The 22,662-nt window shown below is 36.0% G+C and overlaps 2 protein-coding genes across 2 annotated transcripts in view; one reads left to right on the top strand and one right to left on the bottom strand.

The window, feature by feature from the left end:
- Positions 1-22,662, top strand: part of LOC144845549 (methionine synthase reductase-like) — a 261,440-nt gene that overhangs the window by 193,682 nt on the left and 45,096 nt on the right. The gene's annotated exons all lie outside the window — the stretch shown is intronic.
- Positions 6,578-9,719, bottom strand: LOC144845264 (uncharacterized). The gene is made up of 2 exons (XM_078702456.1): positions 9,017-9,719; positions 6,578-6,702 (listed from the first exon to the last, which is right to left on the bottom strand). Exons 1-2 carry the CDS (start codon positions 9,560-9,562, stop codon positions 6,664-6,666), a joined length of 585 nt encoding a protein of 194 aa, XP_078558582.1. The 5' UTR covers positions 9,563-9,719; the 3' UTR covers positions 6,578-6,663.

The following is a 22,662-nucleotide window of genomic DNA, read 5'->3' as shown; positions in this document are numbered from 1 at the left end:
TTAGCGCAAAATATAACTTAAACTTTTGTTAAGTTTCAATTTAAATTGTTATATGGTTTTTGATCTACGTTAAATACGCGAAATTCGTAAAAACGCGCGTAAGTCATGTTACGCAACTCTGACGTCATTTACAATAGCAGGTGCACAACTTCACGTGAACGCTCATATGTTGACAAAGTTATGAAATGTTATGTTAACACGTTTTAGAGATACGCTCTGCACAAAAATGACAGAAAGAAAGAAGAATACAGAAAAAAAAAAAAAAAAAAAAAAAAGATGATGAAACAGGACAGTTACAAGGAGTTATCCGCTGAATGCGGATAACTAATAACAATTTAAATTGAAACTTAGCAAAAGTCTAATTTATATCATGCGCTAACTTTTTGTGCACTAAAAATGGCATGTTTTAATCATATGGCCAGTTAAATAAAAAAAGTCGTATTTTCATATTTTACGTCATAGTTCATTACATTTAAAAGAGCGCGCATTAATATTTCACCTATTCAAATTTCTTCTACACGTTAATATGTTGTTGCTGAGATAATTTCCTTCCAAAATTGCTACCTTCGCGTTTCATTTTAAAACCATCAACATGTTAAAAATTGCAATAAATAGCGGGTCCCGTAATTTCCCCTATTCTACACTGTATGTGATATGTATACAGATTACACTGTGTATACTATATATGAATCAAAATAATGGAATTCAGCAATAACAACATATCATAGTCTTCAGTTCAGGTCATAATGCCATAATCTTTTTCCGTGTGCAATATTCCAACGTATGGCGTGCATGTGGCGTTTGTCGTGCGGATAACTAACTCGTCAAAGTGACGAGTTTCATGTCTAGTCTTCTTTCTTTCCTTCCTTTTTGTGAGGAGCGTTTCTCTAAAATGGGTAAACATAACATTTCATAACTTTGTCAACACATGGGCATTTACGTGAAGTTGTGCACCTCCTATTTTGAATGACGTCAGAGTTGCGCAACGTGACTTACGCGCGATTTTATGATTTTTTATGATTGATCATAGCTTAAAAACCAAGCGTAATTTTTTTTTTACCCTTTATGAAAATTTAAGTCATATCAAGGGCAAACTTTTAGTTAACTAAAAATGGCGTGTTTTACAAGAAGTTACGCGCGCACGCGCATTTAAAATTTTAAAATGCGCAAAATTAATTTCTAATCAACTTTTTACGCCATTCCTGACATTTTGCGCATGTCAAAATTTCCCGCGCGCGCGAACAATTTTACGCGTGCAGTGCGCACGCAGCATGAAAATCATGTTTTTTTCTATTAAATTGTGATTTTCCAGCCTTTCCTAGTCATTTTTAAAAAGATTGACATCATTTCAAATTAAAATGACGTCATACGTACACGTTGATTTAGACCATTTGCATGCGTTTTAGTTGCAAAAGTTACAAAATATTGTCAAAATTATGCCTATTTTGAATCTATTATAGCTCCTCAGGATCAACCGTTACCCCCGAGTTTTTTAACTTAATATGTAAGCAGATATGTTGTAGATATGAATTCATGCAGAATTTTTTCCTTACGGATGTTGTGATGTCATCGTATGGCCACACAAATGTAAAAAATAGGATTTTTGTCTCTTTCGTTATTGCTCATCACATTCAATGGAGCGCATCACGCTTATCCGTCTTCCATTTTCTCCGAGATTTTAATATTATCTAGGTCAATCAATTTTCTTTCGCATGAGTTAAAAATATTTTAATTTTTATAACGTCATCATGCCTAAAAATTTAAATTATGTGGGTCATTAATTTTATCTTTACAGTAAATTTTAATCTGTTATAGCTCGTAAGAATAAAATGTGATAATCACGATTAAAACGTTTTCTAGAAGCTATTGGATTGTAGATACGAATTCATGTGAACATTTTGTCAATCAGATGTTGTGACGTCATCATATGACAATTTTAATTAAAAAGGTCAAATTTTCATATTTTGCGTAATAGTTCATCACATTTAAAAGGGTGCGCATCTATATTTTATGTATTCAAATTTCTTCTACACGTTAATATGTTGTTCCTGAGATAATTTCCTTCTGAAATTGCTATCCAAGTGTTTCATTTTGATACCGTCGCCATGTTAAAAATTGGAATAAATGGCGGGTCCCGTAATTTCACCTATTCTACACTGTATGTAATATGTATACAGATTATGCTGTTTGCATGTATATGCTATATGACACAAAATTGACAGAATTCAGCACTAACAGCATATCATATTCTTCAGTTCTTGTCATAATGCCATAATCTTTATCTGTGTGCAATATTCCAATGTATGATGTGAACGTGGCATTTGTCGTGGTGCGGATAACTAACTCGTCAAAGTGACGAGTTTCATGTCTAGTTCTTCTTTCTTTCTGTCATTTTTGTGCAGAGCGTATCTCTAAAACTTGTAAAGTTAACATTTCATAACTTTGTCAACATGTGGGCATTCACTTGAAGTTGTGCTTTTTTATTTTTGAATGACTTCAGAGTTGCGCAACATGACTTACGCGCGTTTTAACGAATTTCGCGTATTTAACATAAATCGAAAACCATATAACATTTTAAATTGAAACTTAGTAAAAGTTTAATTTATATCTTGCGCTAACTGACTGTGAAAAAAAAATGGCATGTTTCACACAAAGTTACGCGCGCACGCGCGTTTAAAATTTTAAAGTGCGAAAAAATAATTTCTAATCAACTTTCTACGCGTTTCATGTTATTTTAAGCATGTCAAAAATTACCACGCGCGCGCAATTTTTTACGCGCGTGGTGCGCACGTAGCGTTGAAAACATACTTTTCCCGCATGATTTATGTTTTTCAAGCCTTTTATAGTACTTTTACCAACTTTTAAACAATTTCGACTTAAAATTACGTCATACGAGCACGTCGAATTGGATAATTTGCGCGCGTTTTTGATGAAAAAGTTCAAAAATTCGTCAAAATGATGCATTTTTTTAAACCGTCGTAGCTTCTAAACTAAACGGTAAAAATTATTTTTATTACATATTCTGGAAGTTAATGAGTTGTAGATATCGGATCATGCATTAATATGGCTAACCGGACATTGTGACGTCATCGTATGGCCACGCGAATATAAAATATAGGATTTTTGTATCTTTCATCATAGCTCATCACATTTAATAGAGCGCATCTCCAATTATCTGTTTTCCATTTTCACCCCGATTTTTATATTATCTAGGTCAATCAACTATCTTTCACATGAGTTAAAAATATTTTAATTTTTATGACGTCATCATGTCTAAAAATGAAAATAACGTGGGTCACTTATTTTCATCTTTACAGTAAATTTCAATCTTTTATAGCTCGTCAGAATAAAACGTGATAATCATTATTAAAACGTTTTCTGGAAGCTATTGGATTGTAGATACGAATTCATGTAAACATTTTGCCAATCGGATGTTGTGACGTCATCATATGGCCAGTTGAATAAAAAAAGTTGTATTTTCATATTTTGCGTAATAGTTCATCACATTTAAAAGGGCGCGCATCTATATTTTACGTATTCAAATTTCTTCTACACGGTAATATGTGGTTGCACTAACAGCATATGATATTCTTCAGTTCAGGTCATAATGCCATAATCTTTTTCCGTGTGCAAAATTCCAAAGTATGACGTGCCCGTGGCGTTTGTCGTGCGGATAACTAACTCGTCAAAGTGACGAGTTTCATGTCTAGTTTAAATTTATTTATGTACATGTCCATGCTAGCATTATTCATAAGTCGTTGCATAATTATCTATATACATTATATTTTGTCTGTAACATAGTCATCTAAGTATGCTGGTTGTCGGGTTTGACGTCGTGGTCGGTTTTGATCGGTAGTTTGACCATTTCTGTCATTTGTAACCGGTATGTCGTCATCCGAGTCATAGTTGTCATTGTCATATCTGTCAATGGATGGTATTGGCATGATGTGCCTGTAACCTTGACGTCACGTGCGGTTCTGGGAGTCAAAACGAATTAAACGCGTTCACAAAGGTATAGATATAAATAATGTTTATTCAACACGGCAATGAAACGAACGATTTGACAAATTGGTAAAACGATTGGTTGAATGGTCAAACAATTGGTTGAGCACACAATGGATAGATGTTGAACGAACACACAGCAGTGGAACGAACGATAGACTGAACGGTTTAAACTGTAAATTAATGGATAATTAAAGCCGTCATTGTAATTAAATAATCAATTGGTATAACAAATTGGAACATCTAAGCTAAATATCCTCAACAATCATATTAAACTAGATTTATAGAAAATGATCCATTCATTATTACCATTACTTCAATTTAACAGTAGATTATAGTTAAAATGTCATGTAAAATATTGTAAACAATGACATAGCAGTGATCAAAACAATGAGCAAATATGCCTTACTTGGCCTATCGAAGTAGCAATCAGACAAATGAATTAACGTTAATCATAATCAATCTAGGCTTATACATAGTATAATTGAGTCAGTATAGACATTTCACTAGGCCTAGGGCAGGCCTGGATCGGTACTGTAGGCTAGGTAGCTGACAATTTAGCACAGTACGCTATTTATTAATAATCAACAGTAATTTGTAATTATCTAGTAGGCTACAGTTAAATGATACAAAAGATTATATTATCTAAATATAAAGCATCATAAACTTACATCTGTTTCTTCACCAGAACCTATAGATTACAGTACATATTTTTAACTATCTGTATTTATCTAGGCTATGAACTATCCCAAAGAACAATTTTGAGAAAATCAGCAAACATGAAATAGAGGGTGACGTAATACTATTTCCTATTTTCTGCCTTGAGTAACTAGTAGTCATTGTGATTCAAAGTTAACAGTGCATTCTGTCCAGTCTATAGATATCATTTCCACATTTCACAAGATATGATTTATGAGGTAGTGATTTGTGAATTGTTCCAACTTTGTTCCACAACTTAGATGTTGTATCATAAGACTCTAACTTTCTGTCCGTATTGTATGGTTTCTAGAGTTTTTGAATGTTTGTTATAGTTCCGCGCTTGTTTTTGTTTTAGCTCATCCTTCTTTTCCTTTAAGTCAATAAGTTTTGGTTTTAGCGCTGACTCATTAATTGGGAGGTTTGATCTGATTTTCCTTGAGAACATCATTTCTGCTGGACTAAGTCCATGCTCGAGTGGTGTAGCACGATATATCTGTAGTATATATCTTCCTTTGTCTCTGTACATTTCTTGATAATTCCTTTGACTATCTTTACTGCATTTTCAGCTTGTCCATTTGACTGAGCAAAATATGGACTGGAAGTTGTATGTTCAATGTTCCATTCGTTGGTGAATTTCCGAAATTCTTCACTGACGAATTGTGGACCATTATCAGAAAAGAGTACAAATGGTGTACCATGTATCGCAAACCATGATTTCAGTATGTTGATTACAGCTGCTGAAGATGAACTTGTTAGTTGACGAACTTCAATGTATTGAGAATAATAGTCAACACAGGTGATATAATTGTTATTGTTTACCGTGAAAAGATCAACTCCAACTTTTTGCCATGGTTGGGTGTTATCGCCTGCATATACCATTGGTTCCTTTGGTTGCATTGGTTGGTGTTTCTGGCATGTCGGACAAGATTTTACTTTGTCTTCTATGTCCTTGTTGATGTTTGGCCAGAATATTACTTGGTTGAGGGTTGTGGCATATTTGTTATTGCCTTAATTTTCTCTGGATCTGGCTTTATGCCTTTATCTGTCAGTAAATCACCTAGGAATACAACTTGTGTTGTATATAGTAAATTATATATGTAATGTAAAGTAAGGGCTCTAAACACAGCGTGTACAACTAAAACATTTATTCAGAAGAGAGAGAACAATTATGGCACGCCAAAGGCGTCGTTACAACATGCATATATAACACATCCTCCCTACCATTTTAAGAATAGTAAAGACTATGAAGTTTGATTTCTAAAACATGTAATTAGAGTTCTGTACTGTTCTGTAATCATTCGTAATTATAATGTTTCAATCAAAGTTTTCTGAATAGTATCTTTTCAATGCAAATAATAAATAATAAAGTTCAACTAAAATCAACTTCTTGTTTCATGTCTATTTACAAGTCTAGTCTCTTTGGTGGGCGAATATTATTTCTTTTTGGATATCGACGTATGGGTGCAGTTTGTTGTGTAGGAGATGCGCTGCCAGTTGTGTCGGTGTCGGTGTTAACATTTCGAGTAAGGTTATCTGATTGTGGAGCGTCTGTTGGATTTAGTATTTCTGGAACATGGTCATCCTGGGTGAATATTTCTGTAGAAGTGACATTCACCATAGTTGGGTGTAGTTGATCAGCATGACGCCTCCATAGTGTTCCTAGTCCTGTGTCAACTGTGTAAGATAGTGGACCAGTTTTTCCTTGTATTTGAGCTGGTATCCATTTCTGGTTTGTGTTACGATAATCACGGACCATAACTGATTGTCCGGGTTGAAACTCTCGGATACTGGTTCCACAATGTTTTGCGAACTTCATACGATCTTGACCTTTCAAGACAGTAGCTGTTATATCCGGTTTCAAAAGATCCAAACGTGTTCGTAGATTGCGTCCGTAGAGTAATTTTGCAGGTGTTTCCTTGGTATGTGTATGAGGAGTTGTTCTGTACTTAAACAGAAATGTACTCAGATGTTGCTGTAGTGAACGACAACTGTTTCCTCTTGCTTGCTTAATGGCCAATTTAAACGTTTACACAAATCTCTCTGCTAGGCCATTTGTTCTGGGGTGATATGGGGATGATGTTGTATGTCGAATACCATTTGCTTTCATGAAATCTGTAAATTCCTCCGACTTAAATTGAGGACCGTTGTCCGATACAATTTGTCTGGGAATACCATATTGACTAAACATAATTCGCAATTTCTCAATAGTCAGTTGTGCTGTAGTAGATCTCATTGGATAAACTTCTGGCCATTTGCTATGGGCGTCAACAACAATTAAAAACATAGAGTTCATGAACGGCCCTGCAAAATCTATATGTAAGCGATCCCATGGGGCAGATGGCCACTCCCAAGGGTGTACTGGTGCGGATTTTGGCATTTTGCTTGTTTGCTGGCAACCGATAAAAGATTTACAAACTTGTTCAATTTCGCAATCAATGTTAGGCTACCAGATGTAAGAGCGAGCTAAGTTTTTCATCTTAACAATCCCAATGTGTCCATCATGTATTTCATTAAGAATAGCAGCACGAAGTCTATCTGGAATTAGTACTCGATTTCCCAAACACCCTTTATGGCAAGTAAGTTCTGTAAGACGGCGCTTGTAGGGTGTGTACGCTTCTTTGTCAGGAAGTTTGTTAGTCCCTTTTAAAACGGTATCTAATATGTGTGACAGAATCTGATCTTTCTGTGTTTCTTTCCGTATTTCTGTACTTGATATCGGCAACCTTTCAATCTGGGAGGTGTAGAATGTAGATGCCTCATCGACGTAATCAATCACATCTGTGGGTATAGGCAATTACTCAATCCATCAGCATTCCCATGAGCGTGCGTGTTGCGATATTCGATATCATATGTATGTCCAGATAGGTAAAGGGCATATCTTTGTAGTCTTGCAGCAGTCATTGCTGGAATTGACTTTTGTGGATTTTAGCGGCTTATGATCTGTAACCAAAGTAAAATGTCGGCCATGCAGGTAAGTATGAAACTTTTGTATTCCCCAATAAAGTCCTAATGCTTCCTTGTCTATTTGGGCATAGCCCTTTTCAGCTTTTGTTAAGGAGCGAGAAGCAAATGCAATTGGTCTTTCACTTCCGTCTGGCATATGTGAAAGAACGCTACCAAGGCCGTATGGCGATGCATCACAGGCTAGTTTAACTGTTAGTTCAGGATTATAGTGGCATAGAACTTGGTCTGAAGTTATAAGTTCTTTGACCGCTTTAAAAGCTTCATCACATGAATGTGTCCATTTCCAAGTTTTTTCATTTTGTAAGAGTTCATTCAGGGGTGCGACTATGGACGATAAGTTTGGCAAAAACCTACGATAGTAATTTATTAAACCCAAGAATGATCGCATTTGCTGTTTGTTGTCAGGTTTTGGCGCATTGATAACTGCATGTATCTTGTCAGGGGATTTCTGTAACCCTTTTTCAGTTATCACATGACCACAGTATGTGATGTCTTCTTTGAAAAACTCACATTTCTCACGATTTACTCTTAAGTTGTATTTCTCTAATCTCTCTAAAATTGTGTCCAGGTTTTTTAAGTGTTCCTCAGTTGTTTTTCCGCTGATGATCATATCCAATATGCAAGATGTAAAGGGTACATTTTGCAGTACCTGGTCCATCGCTCTTTGCCAGATTGCAGGAGCTGAGGCTACACCAAATGGAAGTCGGTTATATCTAAATAACCCTTTATGCGTATTAATAGTTAACAGTTCCTTTGAAGTGTCTTCCACTTCCATCTGTAAATATGCTTGTTTAAGGTCAATTTTTGTAAATTTCTGACCTCCTGCTAGAGATGCAAAGATATCTTCTATTTTAGGTAATGGGTACTGTTCTACTTTCATCACAGGATTAATTGTAACTTTAAAGTCACCACAGATTCTAACTTGCCCTGACTTCTTCTGTACAGGTACAATGGGAGCTGCCCATTCGCTGTATTTCACAGGGCTAATAATCTATTGATTTTGTAGTCATCCAAGCTCTTTTTCGACCTTGTCCCTCATTGAATATGGGACATTTCTTGGCTTGTGGAACTGTGGTTTGCTGTTTTCAGCGATGTAGATACTAGCTTTAATATTCTCCAGTTTCCCCAATTCATCTTTAAAAACAGCTTTATGTTTTTCTAAAATTTCATCCAGACCTTCAGTTGTTGCTTTTGCCTCATCAATGGCTTTTATTTCATGCCAATCTAATTTAAACTTCTTTAGCCAATCACGTCCGAATAAGGCTGGTCCGTTCAATGGAACGACCAATAACTCTGCAATTTCTTCATGATTGTTAACACACACTTTAGTATTTAGCATGCCTATTGGTACAATAGTCTCACCAGAATATGTTTTCAACCTAATTGTAGTTTTCTGTAATGGTAACGACTGGAATGATTTCTTGTAGGTCAACTCTGGAATCAGTGATACTGATGATCCAGTGTCCAATTCCATAGGGATTTTCTTTCCATTTATAGATGCAAACACTATAATTGGCTCAACTTTTGACTTATGATTTGCATATAGCATAGGTTCATAGTTGACTTCCTCTCCCTGTACATACTGTACATTCTTTTTGAGGTTACCAGTGTTAGGCTTTGACACATTATTGTCTTTCTTTTTCTTCATGCATACTTTTTCTAGATGTCCTTCCTTGGAACAGTAATTGCAAACAGTATGTATGTGCCTGCAGCGATCAGCTTTATGGCCTGTATTGCCACATCTGTAACAGTGTGTAGATGCTTTACTTTGTTTATGACCTTGGTGTCTTTTAGATTGGTAATTTTTTGTAGTAAATTTATTTACATTGCTCTCACCTGTAGTATTTGGTGTCCTTGTTTTCTGAAATTCTGTAGCATCACGACTTGCTGTTTCCATAGCTACATCGGTTTTAATTGCATCATCTAATTTAAGGTCATGAACCGCCAGTAAACGTTTCTGAATGTTCTCTTGACGCAACCCGCAGACGAAAATGTCTCGCAGTGTCGAGGTCAAAGTGTTTCCGAAATTGCAATGAATGGCTAACCTTCGTAGTTCAGCAGGTAACGGGACGATTCGGCCCTGAGACGATTCGGCTCGGGACGATTCGGCCCTGGGACGATTCGGCCTGGGACTATTCGGCCCTGAGACAATTCGGCACACTTACATTTATCAGCTTTGATATGCATTTTATAAGCATAAAATAAGCTTTTTCCCCAAACTTTATTTTCAGAGAGACTATGGGGTAATACTACTACTAGGGATAAAGATGCAATAAAGCAAACATTTTGAAAACATTGTCGAAAATGATCAATTTTTAGTCACGCTAACGATGTAAACAAGTTACGCCCTCTGTTGGCCGCTTGGCGAATGCACGAAATAATCAAGGTTTTCGAAGTAATAAATTGAATATAAAATTACGTTTTTTTAGTAATTTATTATATATATTATATCAACATTGTCAATATCAATAAAATGCGGATTGTTTACCACCAAACTTGATAAATACCCAAAACAATGAATATATAAAGTGATACGTTTCGGCCCACAAAGTGGGATGTTTCGGGCCAAAAGTGGGCCGAATCGTCCCACCAAAAGCGGGCCGAATAGTCCCGGGCCGAATCATCTCAGGGCCGAATCGTCCCTGAACCAGTTCAGCAATGTATGAAGCAATGCTTTCCCCGCTATGCTGTTCTCTTTTGTAGAACCGAAATCGTTCAGCGGTTTCCGATGGCTTTGGGCAAAGATGTGTCGTGAGCTTTGTAATTAAATCTGCGTAAGACAGTGTCGCTGGTTTCTCCGGTGAACACAAAGTAGCGTGTACGTTTTCGGTCCGATGAGTGCAAGCAATGCCGGTACCTTCCGATCATCATCGACCTTGTTGGCTACAAAATATTGATCTAACCGTTCAGTATACGAATCCCAAGCTTCTAAAGATGAATCAAATTCTTCCACCTTTCCTATTATAACTGCCATGCCCATCCTCGTCGCCAAAATTTATGTTGTATATAGTAAATTATATATGTAAAGTAAGGGCTCTAAACACAGCGTGTACAACTAAAACATTTATTCAGAAGAGAGAGAACAATTATGGCACGCCAAAAGCGTCGTTACAACATGCATATATAACAACTTGCTTGACACAGAACTCACATTTTCATTTGTTTAGCTTTATGCCGTTCTTCTCTATGATGTCAAGTACTTGGCTTAGTTTGTCTCTATGTTCTTCAATTGTTTTAGATGATATTATGATGTCATCTTGCATTGAGTTTACTCATGGTATATTTTCCAACAAGTTGCTAATTGCCACTTGGAACCCTTCGCTTGCGCAGTTAATTCCAAATGGTAAACGTTTGAAGATGTAACGTCCCACAGGTGTAATAAAGCATGTTAATTGAGCACTTTCCTCATCGAGAGGTTGCTGCCAATATCCTGATGTGAAATCTAGTTTTGTAAAAAAATTTGCATCAGCGAATTCGGCCATAATTTCTTCCCTCGACGGTAGCTTGAAGTGTTCACGCTTTATGGCTTTATTGAGATTTCTAGGGTCAAGGCATAGGCGAATGTCACCATTGCGTTTGTTCACGGTAACGATGTTGCTTACCCATTCAGTTGGTTCCTGAATTTTTTCTATCACACCAAGCTGTTCCATTCGATCAAGTTCCATTTTAACTTTATCTCTTATCTTGAAGGGTATTTTCCGACAAGGACTTTGAACTGGTGGAATCGATTTGTCAGTGTGTATGTGATACTTCCTTGGTAAGCACCCAAGACATTTGAAGACATTATCGTGTTTGTTTACAATATCTTGTACACGATGAATGCCGTTAGTGGTGTTTCGTTCCACTGTATTCAGTGACGCTTCCTCAAAGTTTGGTATTATTAGTTGTAGCTGCAAACATGTATCGGCACTTAAATAGTTTATAATCTGTCAATTTGTCATCAACTATGTATACTGCAAATGTTCCTTTACGATCCTTACTGTACGCTATGTCCAAGTTGCATTTCCCCAAAATTGGGATAGCACCATCAGAGTAGCTTTTAACTGGCGTACTTATGGGAATGAGGAGTGGTTTGCTGTTCAGTTTGCTGTATTCCGTGTATGGCAATATGTTAACTTTTGCCCCACTGTCAAGTAGAAATACAACTTTGTTGTTTTTTATGTCAAGTTGACAGAAAAATCCATGGGAGGGTTTGAAATGGCGTTTCAATTGTGCTCAATAGAAAGGCTTCCTCCTCAGATTCAGATGCTACAACCACATTCGCTTTTTTAAAGCTTTTGCTGTGATATTTGCGTTTATCATCTTTTGCGTGTGTCTTTACGTAGCTTGTTTTCGTTATGCAGCATTTTCCGAAGTGATTGCGCCCGTTGCATTTGTCACATATTTTACCAAATGCTGGACATGATTTTGGTCCATGTTTTGTGGCGCACCTTCTGCAGTCAAAGTGTTTAGTAGTGCTCCTTTTTGAGTTACTATGATTATTCATGCTCAATGCATTTAGTTGACTTGCCGATGCTTGCAACGTGTCATCACTAACTTCTTGATTTTGTGCAATGCTGATTGCCTTGTCCAGGGTGAGATTTTCCCCTTCATCCATACACTTTTCCTTGACTCTGGGATGAATGGCTCTCAGTACAATAGCATCGCGCAACATCCGTTCCTCTAGATCGCAATAGTCGCACAATTTTACAAGAATTCTAATGTCCGTCAAAAAGTCATTAAAATTTTCACTTTTGTGCTGGCATCTTTTGTGGTCTAAGTCTATTGTTGCCTTGATCACGTTTCGCTTGGGTTTTAGGTAATTTTCAAACTTATTTACCAAAAAGCTGGATTTTCATTGCCTGTATTATTTTTTTTTAAAGTATTATAATTTTCCAGATTTTTTTTTATAATTGCAGGCCGTTTTTCGAAAGGTCCAAGATTTGAGCTTACAACGAACATAACGGACGGATCCTGACACTCGCATGATTGTTCGCCGGCTGATGACACTGCCTGTTGCTCGTGTTGAACATGTTGAACAAGTGTACATGGACAACGAGGATGAGGTGGTTGATGTTTTGGCACTCCGCGAGTTGATGGATTACTACCGAACAACCTGGATCTACGGAACCATTTCCACTCCTCGTGACTGGGTCGTTTGCCGACAAGTTTTTCCGTACAAACAACAACATTGAAGGTTGGCATCGGCGAATTAATTACCGTGCGAAACGTGGTTGGTGTGTTAGTTCAATATTGAATCTCAATTTAACATAGTTGTCTTTGTTTCTTAGGTCACCTACACAAAAGAAGAAAACATTTTTATTTAATTACATTTTTTATCATTAAGTTTCTTCTTACACTTACAGTACTTGATGTGCGAGTTCCTGATAATCGTCTATATGTTTTTTTAGGTCACCTACGAAATGGAAGGAAAAAACATTTTTACAATTAAATTTAATATTTTTTATCATTGTGAATTTCTTCTTTGACAGGCAAACTTCAGTTTTATTTAATGTGCGAGTTTTTGTATGAGGAGGGGATAACAGTATCGCTAACAGTGGAATTCATTTTTCGGCAGGATGTGCAGCGATTGACATGACGACGAAGCATCGCCGCCAATACTTGTTTGGTGCGATTGTGAAACAAATATAGAGCCGGTGAGCGAGGTGTTCAATACCTGATGATTGCAGCCAGCAGACTGATTAAATATAACTAAAATGCAAATTGGAGTAGAATAAGACTAATAAAATAAACTGGAAATTATAATTAACGATAATAATAATTAAACCAAGTATTTTAATAAATAATTAATAATGTATAAGTATAATTAACGATAATGTATTATAGGTTATAGATAGTATTATATATAACAAAAAAAACAATAAAAAAGCAAACTCAAATTGTAATATCTTATATAATGTACTGTACATATGATTTGTAATAAATGTATAAATTATAACACGCTTACATTGTTATGTTTTATAAATACTTACTGTGCAATATTACATTTTTGTACATTCTACAGAACCACAAACAATGCTACGGTCTAACAATACAATGTCTGATTGGCGCGCCATAGAAATCGGTTGTGGCCGAAAAACTGTCTGTGGCCGAAACGGTCATATTCTTTATGGGTACGGGTTGGTACGAGATGACCAGCACCCATTTATGAATGCGTCTACAGGCGAGCGTAGGCCTCCTCCTGATCCTAGCCGGTCAGTGTTTACAGTCATGTCATGATTATAAAATTAATTATTCGAAAGAGAAGCAATATTGTTAAATGTTATCAAAATATTTATGTACACTAATTTAAAACTTATGCTTGGCATATTACACAAGACTTCAAATAAAACAAAAAAAACTAATTAACATATTTAAAAATCTTTTATCTTTTATCTGATCCTTGGTTGCAAATTCACAAAGAATGAAATCTACAAAGTGAAAACCACACCCAATACTCTCATTCATACTGGTCATGTTGTTTTGGACTTAGGTATATTGTTCTTTTGTGGATTGTTATGCAGACCACAATGTTTTGTGATTAATAAACAACAGTTAACACCTTTGTACAGTACTTACCAGTCTAGGTACAGTACAAAAACACTTTTTAACTCTTAAAATAATCATCCATCCCATCCATAACAAAAATGTACAATCTTACATTTTTGCATAACTAATTTCTACAGAACCACAATAAACAATAGCTACAGTCTAACAATACAATGTCTGATTGGCGCGCCATAGAAACTGTCTGTGGCCGAAACAGTCATGGGTACGGGGTGGTGGGTTGATGACATAGTTGCCATTTCTGGCATTATTATGCTTTTTGGCATTATTTAGAGGCCCACTGCATCTGGCATAATGCCGCGGCATTATTTATCCGTTTTTAGTATAATCTGGCATAATTTTGTGTTTTTTGAACAACTAAAAAAATAATATACCACAGAACAAGAATAATATTTTGTTTAATCTTGCAATTTCGTACATATCACCTTACACATTATCATATCGTACAAAACAGGTTTGTCAGGTTTTTTCGTACAATAGTGCATCCATCCTTTTGTTTCGGACTCGATCGACTCTAAGGATAGGAAGGCTGCTCACAAACTACCGTGTGTGCGATAGGCAGCACAACGAAACCGACGAGGCTAGCCGTGATTGACCAATTATGTACATTGTATTGTCGATCAGCTTTGCTCGATGGGCTACCCCCATGAAACATGGTTAAATAAAAACAATATGAAACGAAATTATAAGTCTACAGGACCAGCCCACCATGGTTGGATGGAGTTAATAATTTAGAAAAATAGAGTTGCCCGGAAATTGAACTCAATATGGAAAGAATATAAGTCTCCAAGACCAGCCCCTGCCTAACCTAAATTAAATCGCCACCCGATTTGTGATGTTGTAAATGTTATGTTTAGCACAAAAATCTAAATTTAACAGTGTGGCGTGTTGGCCGCGAATGATTAACAATATCATCTTTCCCACTACACCTGTACAAACTTATTTGCATAACAACGCCGGCATACCAACGATGAGATATAAATTCTTTTCTAAACACGTAACGAAGAGAGTTATAATTCCATTTTTTCTGACATTAAATTGTTAGTCATTCGCGGCGGTCAACACGCCACACTGTTGAATTTTGATGTTGTTAATCTTTTAAATTATATTATCCTAAATTAACTTGACTCTCTAAATATCTCTCTTTCAAAATAAAAGAAAAACATTTTATATTTATTTTTAAAAAAAAATCCGTAGAGGTTCGAACCCCAGCTAGTAGAGCTGGGAGAATCCAATCCAAACGATAGTTACTAGAGCACTACCCGTTATGCCACAATGTACACGAGTAATGAAAAGTGACAATAGTACAGTCTTATACGAGCTTCATATTACGTCATTCTAATCGTTACGTCATAAATTTGCATGTTCATGACGTAATCTTGAGGAAACGAATCTAGTTTTAACGTTGCTATGAACCAGAGGGCCGGATAGCTCAGTCGGTAGAGCGTCGTGGAACACGATTATCGTGGGTTCAAACCCCATGCCGGTCGGTGGAAAAGAGTTAAAGCTATGCGAGCTTCTGTGTTTGGGGTTCACAGATTTAAACGTCCCCCTTTCCACCACACATCATGAGGCAATAACATCAAAGCATCTGATGTGTGGTACCCCCAAGGCTATGAGAGAGCCTTACCGTGCTAGAGGCAAGGGAGCACACCATCATTTTTTTTTTGGCTACCTGCCTCTTTCCGATCTCGTAAATTTTATGTTTGGCGCCCTCAATTTTAAGAACACCTAAGTTATGTCAGAAAATTAGGAACAAATAAATAGAAATGTGTAAAGATGCCGATGCCTGGCCTGGCCAGTGTATTCTCTCTATTTATTTAAATACATATACATTATTGTAATAAATAATTTTCACAATTTGTTGTGAATTTTTAACTTTGAACAAACGAAAAGGATTTCAAACCATGTACTACATTTTACTGTGTTTGAGCATGAATAAATGATATTGAATTAAGTGAATAATTGATAATGAGAAATCAAAACAACTGATACAATGAATTAAATGATGAACAATAGCAGCCTGAACAAAGCCTGGCCATCCAACCAACCCAATGACATAGTTGCCATTTCTGGCATTATTATGCTTTTTGGCATTATTTAGAGGCCCACTGCATCTGGCATAATGCCGCGGCATTATTTATCCGTTTTTAGTATAATCTGGCATAATTTTGTGTTTTTTGAACAACTAAAAAAATAATATACCACAGAACAAGAATAATATTTTGTTTAATCTTGCAATTTCGTACATATCACCTTACACATTATCATATCGTACAAAACAGGTTTGTCAGGTTTTTTCGTACAATAGTGCATCCATCCTTTTGTTTCGGACTCGATCGACTCTAAGGATAGGAAGGCTGCTCACAAACTACCGTGTGTGCGATAGGCAGCACAACGAAACCGACGAGGCTAGCCGTGATTGACCAATTATGTACATTGTATTGTCGATCAGCTTTGCTCGATGGGCTACCCCCATGAAACATGGTTAAATAAAAACAATATGAAACGAAATTATAAGTCTACAGGACCAGCCCACCATGGTTGGATGGAGTTAATAATTTAGAAAAATAGAGTTGCCCGGAAATTGAACTCAATATGGAAAGAATATAAGTCTCCAAGACCAGCCCCTGCCTAACCTAAATTAAATCGCCACCCGATTTGTGATGTTGTAAATGTTATGTTTAGCACAAAAATCTAAATTTAACAGTGTGGCGTGTTGGCCGCGAATGATTAACAATATCATCTTTCCCACTACACCTGTACAAACTTATTTGCATAACAACGCCGGCATACCAACGATGAGATATAAATTCTTTTCTAAACACGTAACGAAGAGAGTTATAATTCCATTTTTTCTGACATTAAATTGTTATCATTCGCGGCGGTCAACACGCCACACTGTTGAATTTTGATGTTGTTAATCTTTTAAATTATATTATCCTAAATTAACTTGACTCTCTAAATATCTCTCTTTCAAAATAAAAGAAAAACATTTTATATTTATTTTTTTTTTTAAATCCGTAGAGGTTCGAACCCCAGCTAGTAGAGCTGGGAGAATCCAATCCAAACGATAGTTACTAGAGCACTACCCGTTATGCCACAATGTACACGAGTAATGAAAGGTGACAATAGTATAGTCTTATACGAGCTTCATATTACGTCATTCTAATCGTTACGTCATAAATTTGCATGTTCATGACGTAATCTTGAGGAAACGAATCTAGTTTTAACGTTGCTATGAACCAGAGGGCCGGATAGCTCAGTCGGTAGAGCGTCGTGGAACACGATTATCGTGGGTTCAAACCCCATGCCGGTCGGTGGAAAAGAGTTAAAGCTATGCGAGCTTCTGTGTTTGGGGTTCACAGATTTAAACGTCCCCCTTTCCACCACACATCATGAGGCAATAACATCAAAGCATCTGATGTGTGGTACCCCCAAGGCTGTGAGAGAGCCTTACCGTGCTAGAGGCAAGGGAGCACACCATCATTTTTTTTTTGGCTACCTGCCTCTTTCCGATCTCGTAAATTTTATGTTTGGCGCCCTCAATTTTAAGAACACCTAAGTTATGTCAGAAAATTAGGAACAAATAAATAGAAATGTGTAAAGATGCCGATGCCTGGCCTGGCCAGTGTATTCTCTCTATTTATTTAAATACATATACATTATTGTAATAAATAATTTTCACAATTTGTTGTGAATTTTTAACTTTGAACAAACGAAAAGGATTTCAAACCATGTACTACATTTTACTGTGTTTGAGCATGAATAAATGATATTGAATTAAGTGAATAATTGATAATGAGAAATCAAAACAACTGATGCAATGAATTAAATGATGAACAATAGCAGCCTGAACAAAGCCTGGCCATCCAACCAACCCATTGATTGCTACCCCTATACAAATACTGAACAGTTGGTATGCCGTGCGTTATTATGCAAATGGTGCAGGTGTATGGGGAAGATGGTATTGTCATTGCGGTCAACACGCCACACTGTTGAATGTTGATGTTGTTGATCTTTACATTAGAAGATTATTCAAATCTTGTAAAAAAACAATTTCTCCGGGCAGGAACCTAGCAGATCCCCTCATTTAGTTTGAAAGTAATCTCGAAAAGAAGTCCATCTGGAAAAGAAGCCCGCCTAAGAATACTAAAAAAATGAAGGAGCACATTTGGCTTCAATTGGCCTTAGTGTTGGGGCGGGTAGAGCACACGATAACATCTTTTATTTTTCTGTGGCTTTCGCCACCCGATTTTTGATGTTGTAAATGTTATGTTTAGCACAAAAATCACAATTTAACAGTGTGGCGTGTTGACCACTACACCTGCACAAACTCATTTGCATAACAACGCCGACATACCAACGAGGAGATATAAATTCTTTTCTAAACACGAAGACGAAGAGAGTTATAATTCCTTTTTTTCTGACATTAAATATTGTTAGTCATTCGCGGCGGTCAATTTTGATGTTATTAATCTTTTACATTTATTATCCTAAATTAACTTGACTCTCTAAATATCTCTCTTTAACATTTTATATTTATTTTTAAAGATGCATACCGATTCGAACCACAGCTAGTATAGCTGAGAGAATCCAAACGATAGTTACTAGAGCACTTTGATTTGATTGTTCGCATTTTAAAATTTTAAACACGCGTGCCTGCGTAATTTTGCGTGCAACACTCCATTTTTACTCCATAGAAATTTGACCCTTGATATGAATTATCATTCTTTTGGTTCTGAATTTAAGATAAATTTTTTTAAATTGTATAATCCTGCGTATGTTACGTTGCGCAACTTGGACAGCACCGAAAACCTTATTACGACATCTTCAGATACAGGTCAATCTTCTGATATAGTTATACAATGTTGTTATGTTGAGAAGATTGGGAGATACACGCACAGCAAAATTCGTGGAAAGAAAGAAGAATAAGAAAAGATAAGAAAAAAAAAGATCCTGACAATAACAAGGGGTTATCCGCGAAGTGCGGATAACCAAAAACATTTTCTCCTAGAGAATTTGTTTTCCATATTTCAAATTCAGTTCCATTTGCATCGTAGCAGCCTTATTTTTAGTCGCGTGCAACGCGACTCTACAGCTCACTATGTCGGTCGGTTGGTCGGTAAACACTAAGTTTAGCATAGCACGCGACTGCAGCCATGTATGGCCTTGTTCCAAATGTTCTTACCTCAGCCCCAGTGACCATGGTGGGCCGAGGTCCTAGAGACTTTTATTTCCGGCCATCGAGCAGCTCTATTTTTCCAAATTTTCTTACCTCAGCCCCATATATTTTTTCCTATTTTAAATTATAAGTGCCATTTTCGGAACATGGTGGGCTGAGATCCTGGAGGCACTAATAAATATATTAATTATTTCATTTGAAATTAAGTGCCATTTCCGGCGATTTGTTTTTTCGTACATAAGTTGGGGACCCCATGTGAAAGATAGCCGAACTACAGTACTTACTTCCTAAATATAACTAAACCTTAACCATAACCACACCTCATGGATATGAATATTAATGTTTATTTTGTGACGTTTCACAAGGGGTCCCCAACTTATGTACGAAAAGAAATATCGCTTCCGGCCATCGAGCAGCTCTATTTTCCCCAATTTTCCAACCATGGTGGGGCTGAGGTCTTGAAGACATTAATATATTTTTAGGATATTTCCAAACATATTTCAGCAAAAAAATTCAAAAATTTCCGTGGCTGTAGCAGGTTTTGAAATTAGTAGTGACATTTGCAATTACCATTTTCGCACCACCTCAGATATTGGGAATTATATTATTTTATTACACACAAAACTAAAAATATAAATTTGTAATTAACGACATGGGATAACAGTTTTGGCCCACTTTGTGTCAGTTGGGGTTTTACAGACGTTTTTTAATTAGAGCCACATTTTGGGGATTTGGCATTATTTTTCCCAATCTGGAATTATTTGAGACAGGCTACGGCATAATTTAAATTTTATCGCTGGCGACACTGTTGATGACCAGGGGCGGATTGCAATATAAAGACTTTGTCTTAGGCTTAGATCTAAGCCTAAGACCCCTCGCGAAAGTCTTAGCTAAGCCTCTCAGCAAAGTCGATTGCAATATCGCGGTCTAAGCTAAGCCCGATAGAAAACCTTAGTTACCACCGTTGAGGGCATTATTTGTGTGTACAAAAATAATAAAAGCTATCGTAAATAGATAAACGCCCTCAAGCTATAGACAAAATAACACGTGGGTAAAACTCGCGCGAGAAAGTGCTATCAATCATTAAATGACTTTTCTAACAACCAATAACAACACGCCATTTACTACAAAAAAGGGATGATTTATGAATATTTATGAGACCCCGCAACCGTGTACGTTGCACGTGTGGATTTTAATAAGGAGGTGTGTGTGTAAACGAAATATTAGAACAAAATCGAAACACATTTTTATACCACTGACGGCTGAATATTAATTACATATAGGCCTAATTAGTAAGTTTTATATTGTTTATTACTACTACTTTACTCTATGCCTAGGCTCCTCTAGTCTATCTAGGCCTAGCTAGTAGTATTATAGTAGTACTGTACTGCATATAATACAGCCCGTGGCCTAGCTAGGCGGGCCTAATGAATTAGTGTAGGCCTAACCTTTCATTCAAGATTAAATTCCACTTATTATTATGCATGTGTAGCCGGCAAATGTACTATCTAGCCTGTAGAGTATATAGACCTATAATAATAGACTGGCCAATTAATAATATTTCACATTATATTATATTATATATACTGTAATACGATAGTAGTATACCTATACTATATAATATTTATTATTATTTATAATAATATATGCTTTCCTTTTTAGACAAATGTGTATGAGGCCTACTTCAACAAGTTCAACAGTCAGAGAATAGATAAAGATGGAAAACAACGAATTATACTACTAGGCCTGTTTCACTTTTGTTGAAGGCCAAGCAAGGCTCAGCTAGTAGTATGATTTTTTACATACATCTGGATTATACTATTTCATCATGAACTTTGTGTGTAATTTTTTGCAGCAATTTACAACGATGATATTGCCAAAATGCTGTACGAAACAAACATTGACTGAGAATCAAAATAATATTACTGCGTGGCTGTGTACTAAATTGTACTGTAATAATATTATAGTACTAGTAGTAGTAGGCCTAGTAGTAGTAGGGCCTAGATAGTAGCAAGTAATTACAGATTCATCATCAGCCTATGTTGACACTACACTACTAGGCCTAGCCTACAGAGTACTACAAAACATGGATATATATTTAATGGAATGGCAAAGCTAAGCAGTAAATAAAAGAATTAAGGTATGCATGTTACTTGACATTGTTAATTGGTTTAAACTAATATTAATAATAATATTCATAATATTAATAATGTGTTCTACTTGCACTTGTTTTTTAATGTTTTTCTAACAAGTTTAATTTATACACCACTACCTACCTCCTCCCTCCCTTATAAATTATTATTAGATAGTAGGCCTAGTCGTTGATGTTTATTTAATATTGGTTAACTCCTTTTTTTTGGAATTTGTAATTTTTGTATTGTTCCATATGGACAGTTCAGTCTGAAATAAAGTTGAATTGAAAATGAATTGATTGGTATTGTAATTTTGTTTTAGATTCATGCTGAAGAATTTTAGTACCAGTATTATTATATATAGTGTTTCCATGGGGCCTTTATATTTAAGGTTAACAATTTTAATTTATACAGTATTTGTTTGTTGTAAACAAATATTAGGATGCAGAATATTTCATTATTTAATTAAAATAAAAGCAATTCTGCTTAAATAACGTATACAATTTTATAATAATAATCATTGTTATTATTTGAATATTATTTATAATTAATAACTATCTAGCCTGAGTACAGTAAGAATTGAATATATGTTTTTTAAATCACTGAAATACTAATTCTATCATTTTTAAATCAAGACAACTCTGTATACTGAACTTCTTTAAGTAGTAGTACTAACTACAGTAATAAAGAGGCCTAAACTGTAGCCAGGCCAAATTAAATAGCCTAGCTTTGTTTACATTTCCTAGCCTAGACTAAACTTAACTAGCCTAGGCGGTCAGTATTTAGTAGAGTAGGCCTAGTCTAGTGATCGCCGATGTTTAAATTTTTTTTTCTTTATATCACTATTTGGTTAATTCGATGAATAAATCATTGTGGGAGATCCGCATTATATATTAATTATTAAAGCTTTAAAAAAATGAAAAGACTCTTGATTGTACTATTTTATGTTACGGTATCGCGCGGGGATTTTCCCTTCGTTTTATCGTCTGACTACTGACAAACGACTCGGGAGTTATTAATAGGCGGCCTAGTTGTAGTATAGTAATAACGCGACGATGGACAACAAGCGTAGGCCGACGTTCACCGAAACTGAAAAAATATGCCTTATAGAAGCTTTCTCATACAAAAAAGACA

The sequence above is a fragment of the Antedon bifida genome, chromosome 1 (assembly GCF_963402885.1).
Source record: "Antedon bifida chromosome 1, ecAntBifi1.1, whole genome shotgun sequence".
NCBI lineage: Eukaryota > Metazoa > Echinodermata > Crinoidea > Comatulida > Antedonidae > Antedon > Antedon bifida.
The sequence above is the reverse complement of the archived record's forward strand: the minus strand, read 5'-3'. Positions and strand labels throughout refer to the sequence as shown.